This window comes from Myotis davidii, unplaced genomic scaffold (assembly GCF_000327345.1).
Source record: "Myotis davidii unplaced genomic scaffold, ASM32734v1 scaffold281, whole genome shotgun sequence".
In the NCBI taxonomy this organism is placed as follows: domain Eukaryota; kingdom Metazoa; phylum Chordata; class Mammalia; order Chiroptera; family Vespertilionidae; genus Myotis; species Myotis davidii.
Window position 1 is genome coordinate 5,963,936 of NW_006293784.1, and position 4,971 is coordinate 5,968,906.

General features: G+C 44.8%; 1 protein-coding gene across 1 annotated transcript in view; it reads right to left on the reverse strand.

The window, feature by feature from the left end:
* PELI2 (pellino E3 ubiquitin protein ligase family member 2) overlaps positions 1 to 3,559 on the reverse strand; it is a 123,745-nt gene extending 120,186 nt beyond the window's left edge. The window contains exon 1 of the mRNA XM_015566524.1: positions 3,525 to 3,559. Within this exon, the coding sequence (XP_015422010.1) occupies positions 3,525 to 3,559 (35 nt within the window). The remainder of the gene's footprint in view (positions 1 to 3,524) is intronic.
* Between the last annotated feature and the right edge of the window lie 1,412 nt (positions 3,560 to 4,971).

Genomic DNA, 4,971 nt, shown 5'->3' on the forward strand with positions numbered 1-4,971 from the left:
GAAAAAAGAAAACAGATGGCTCCTCTCTACCTCGGTGGGTTTACCTAAAATCAGATAAGCAGACCGTAGTTCTTTTTAGTGTTTGCGAGGGCTCCAGCAGGACCTGAAGGAGCCCTCCCCACCCCCAGCAGACTTGTGCTGTGTTAGCTGGAGATAAAGAGTGTGGTGTTGATATTTGTAATCACTGTCCTTTGAAATACTGAATTAGGAAGTAGTTTACCTGATCCCCCCCAACCCCCAAATATCACACTTCATTAAACTGATTTGTAATTATTCCTGGAATTTAAACAAAAAAATAAAATAAAATAAATTAACCGGCCTTTGTGTGTTCCAATCGCTGTCTCAAGTTGCCACACTGACATGACAATTCTCTACCTCTCCCTTGGAAATTCTTTTCCAGAAGAGAATCCAAAGAAGGTCATATTTACATGAGTTAGTATGACAGCTCCTAGGTTCCTCCCAAACCACAAAGACAGGGGCAGCACCTCTGGTGGCTTGTCTCTGTCTTAACTCTCTTGCCTTTGCCACTTGTCCACTCACACCCAAAAGAAGGGCATGGTGGCCAGTATGGCAGAGCGGGGACATGAGGCCCACTGAGAACAGTAAAGGTTAAAATCAAGTGGTTTTGTTTGTATGTTTTACAACTGGGTAGCTAAAGTATGACAATGGATTTTAATTTTCACCAGAAGTTATTCCTACCCGAGCCGTCACCCACACGCGGCGCCGAGAAAACCATTTCCATCACAAAGGAATGTCAGCTACATAAAAATGTGTCTAGAATACAGAGATAATTTATTTCAAGTCTGTTCATATCCTTTTTCTGATGCAAGATCAGAACAGTGTATATTATTTTTAAAACATGTGTGATTAGTATAATGAACATATCCATGAGTAAACAACCATTAAAAACCTACTTTGTTTTAATATTTTTCCATATCACTTAAATCGAGATGAACATTCTGTATTAAGAGAAAAGAATGAATCAATTAAAGCCAGGACTCTAAACAATGCAGAGGAAATTTTCACCACTGTAGCCTAGAGGCAACTGGTACCAGATCTGGTCAGATTTCCTGCACACACACACACACACACACACACACACACACACGTTTCCCTGGCTTTCTGATGCATCTTCCTCTCAGCTATCCTCTGGTCAAAAGGATCTATCCTAATTAAGAGTATGGCACACACGTTTTAGGGATCTGCTCGCAACAACACTGTCCCTTCACTGCCTAAGGTGAGGCCTAACACCTTTTGTGAATGCAATGGCTGGGCCAGGACGCTCTGCCCTGCCCTGGCTGGAAGTGGACATCTGGCCCAAGCTGGCCAATGACATCCTTATCCTGGAAAACACAAAAATGAGACAGACATCCAGCCCATCTATGTGGATGGGTAGAGCTGTATAATAAAAGCAGGGGAGCTATGGGGATGTCACAATCTGTTATGTCCATGAAGAAGCAGAGAAAAGTGAGGGATGAAGCAGATGAACAGAGACAAGTGGCAAACAAAGATGAAGAGAGACGATCCTTTAGGGCTTCCATTGGCCCAGATATACTCTGACCCTTGTTCATAAAATTCTGTTTAGTTTCAGCTAAGTCAAATGGGTTTCTGTTACTTACCTATTATAAAGGGAAAAACACAAAAACCAGAAATGTCAACCTTAAGCTATGCAGAGATATTTTAACTTAAATTGCCTGAGCACAGATGCAGATATTGCAGGTTAAATGATATGCCCGTCTACTTATACTGACTACTTACTTAGTACATTTAGGTCAGTGAAAAATGCTATTGGAAATAACTAAGATAGCAGTGAAAAAGCAGAGTTAAGAGACAAGTTTCTACTTAGGATAAACGACATGGTCATTCATTCAATATTTATAATGCCAAGTACTAGGGCTACAACAATGAACATCAGCTTCCCTGTCATTACAAAACTCTCCGCTAAAAGCAAAAAAAAGGCACAAAACCAAGTGTAATAAAACACTTATGTAAGTGCATTCATCATTTTATGCACTAGTAGCAACAAGTAGTAAGGAAGGCTTTACTAAGAGACACTGCTTGAACTGTCTTGAACTCTGAACAAAACTAAATGTGGAGTACAGGGCAACAGTGTTTACAAAGGCAAGGAGGACTGTAGGTAATTCAGTACTGCCAGAGCAGAAAGTTCAAGAGGAAAGGAAACATTGGGAAAGGAGGGTAAGTAAAGGGGCCAGGTTATAACACCTGGTACTCCATGATAAGGGGCATACCCTCAGAGGAATGGGGAATCTGGTAAGATTAAAATGATTGTATATACAATGAGTTCTCACATAATGTTGTTAAATAGGTTTTGCAACTAAAAGCAAAATGACACATAATGAAACCAATTTCACTATAGGCTAATTAACATAAACAAAAGTTAAGTTCCTATGGTATCTCATCTATAATAAAAGGGTAATATGGTAATTAGACTGGACAGCCAAACGACCTTCCCGATGTCATTCCGGATGTCCTTCTGGACAAAGCCACTGTGGCAGGGGCCGAGGCAGAGGCGGTTAGGGACAATCAGGCAGGCAGGCAAGCAGTTAGGGGCGATCAGGCAGGCAGGCAAGCAGTTAGGGGCATGTCCGGCAGGCAGGCAAGTGGTTAGGAGCCAGCAGTCCGGGATTGTGAGAGGGATGTCGGACTGCCGGTTTAGGCCCGATCCCTGCAGCAGTCGAACATCCCCCAAGGAGGTTCCAGGTTGAGAGAAGGTACAGGCTGGGCTGAGGGGACTCCCCCCATACATGAATTTCATGCACCAGGCCTCTAATCAACATTGTAATGAAACTAGTGGCCTAGTGCACGAATTTGTGCACATTGAAATTAGAAAAAATATTTTAATATCACTATTCACCCTTTCTCTATAACAGAAGTGTCAATCAAATTCATGATCGACAATGACAGATGAAAACACACATGTGTGATTGGCACCAGCAAGAGCTTCATATGTATCGCGCATGCATAAGTCAACTTAGCCTTTTATATAAATAGAATAAACTTGCTTAATTAGAACTGCTTTCTGATTTAGCTAAACTTTTCCAGCCGAGTGAAGAACCCCAACTTCTCTTTCAGGTAACTGTCAGCAACACAGCAGTAAATATCAACACAATGCAGATTATTATTGTAGATCCCCAAGGGAGAATGAAGGGTAAAATATTTAACTGCAGCAGTGCTTGACTATATTCTGGGCAGTTATTTTCAAGGTATACCATTTCTTACTTCTTTTCAGTTGGATCAAGTTTCTAAGTTTTTTAAATCTCCGTTTTCTGGCTAATGAAAAGAAAATAGGATGCCACTAAGTCTCCTATCTACCTACTTCAGAACTTCTGTGAGTATCAAATGAGATGAGGCATGGGAAAACACTTCACAGATATTTGGTTAAAATGTAAATGTTTCCACCTGGCTATAAAGCAAGTCATGTTCCTGGGCTGAAGAAACTGCAAGGAGAAAGTTGCTAGGGAGAGAAAGCCAGGAAGTCGGGTGTTGCTACATGACGTCATTACCCAGCACCCACAGCAACCGTTTTCAGGCTGGCCATAGGGTTTCAGCAGTGTTGGCTGTGATTTGGTGGCTGTCACTCCAGGGTGGTGGCAGGGCCTGTGTCCCACTTGGGAGAAGCTGAGTGTTGCACGTGTTGCTACATCGGCCAGGTCCACACTGCTGCTTCTCGGTAAATGGCAAGTGTGTGTCATGGCAGCTCCTGGTAATAGAAATGTCAGAGATGAAATTAGTAAAATGTATATGAAAATCTTTCTCCTGTCAGAGTCTGGGGCATGCAGCAGGACCGAGTCAAGTCCCCGCCCACCCATGTTCACCTCAAAATCACACAAGACCCAGACCCAGCCGGCCCCACCCCCATCAAGCCCCGCCAGGCAGGGGGTGCAGCCTCAGGTCCCCTGGCCCGGCGCTGGGAAGGGGGCGCAGCCTCAAGTCCTCCGTCAAGGTCTGCTGGGTGGGGGATGCAGCCTCAGGTCCTCCAGCATGGCACCAGGGCAAGGGGCGCGACCTAAGGTCCTCTATCAAGCCCCACTGGGCCGGGGGTGTGGCCTCAGGTCTCCTGGCCCGGCACTGGGGTGGGGGGTGTGAGTATCCCCCGTCCCAACCCAGCGCCACACCGCCTCAGGTCCCTGCTCATCACTCGTTATGGCTCATTTTGGGAACCCCGCCTCTGCTGTGGGTGTAGCCATCTTGTGTTATGGGAACCCTTCCTCCGCTGTGGGTGCAGCCATCTTGTGACGGTGTGACAGAGTAAGGGTCAATTTGCATATTACCTCTTTATTATATAGGATAGATAGATGACTGTTGAACAACAGTATTCAAAGACTGCTGTATAAAGTAGCTCCAGCCCAGTGCAGACTATTAGCGTCCCGATGATCAGGTGGGGCGAGCTATCATAGCCACAGGAGCAGTACAGTAACTTGAATAGTAGCCTCCAAAAAGACTAATGTTCATGTCCCAGAAATGTGAATGTGACCTTCCCTGGAAAAAATAGTCTTTGCAGATGCAGTTAAAAGACGGATCCCGGAATGAGACCATCCTGGATTACAGGTGGGTCTTAAATCCAAGGACAAATGTCTTTATGAGACACACACAGTGGAGACACACACAGGGAGAGGGAGGAGAAAACTGTGTGAAGATGGAGGCAGAGACTGGAGTTGGCAGTCACAAGCCAAGGAATGCCTGGAGCCATCAGGGCAGGAGGAGGCAAAGAAGGCTCCTCCCCTAAGGCCATCAGAGGCAGCACGGTCCTACCAACACCTGAATTCCAGACATGAGGCCCCCAAAACAGTGAGAGAATAAATCAGTATTTTAAGCCACCATGTTGGTGGTAATTTGTTGTGGCAGCTACAGGAAACTCTACAGGCCTAACCCGAAGCAGTGATGGTGGAAATGAGAAAAAATTTAGTGTTCTCAATGGTAGGAGAACATCATAATCACCAGGGACGCTTT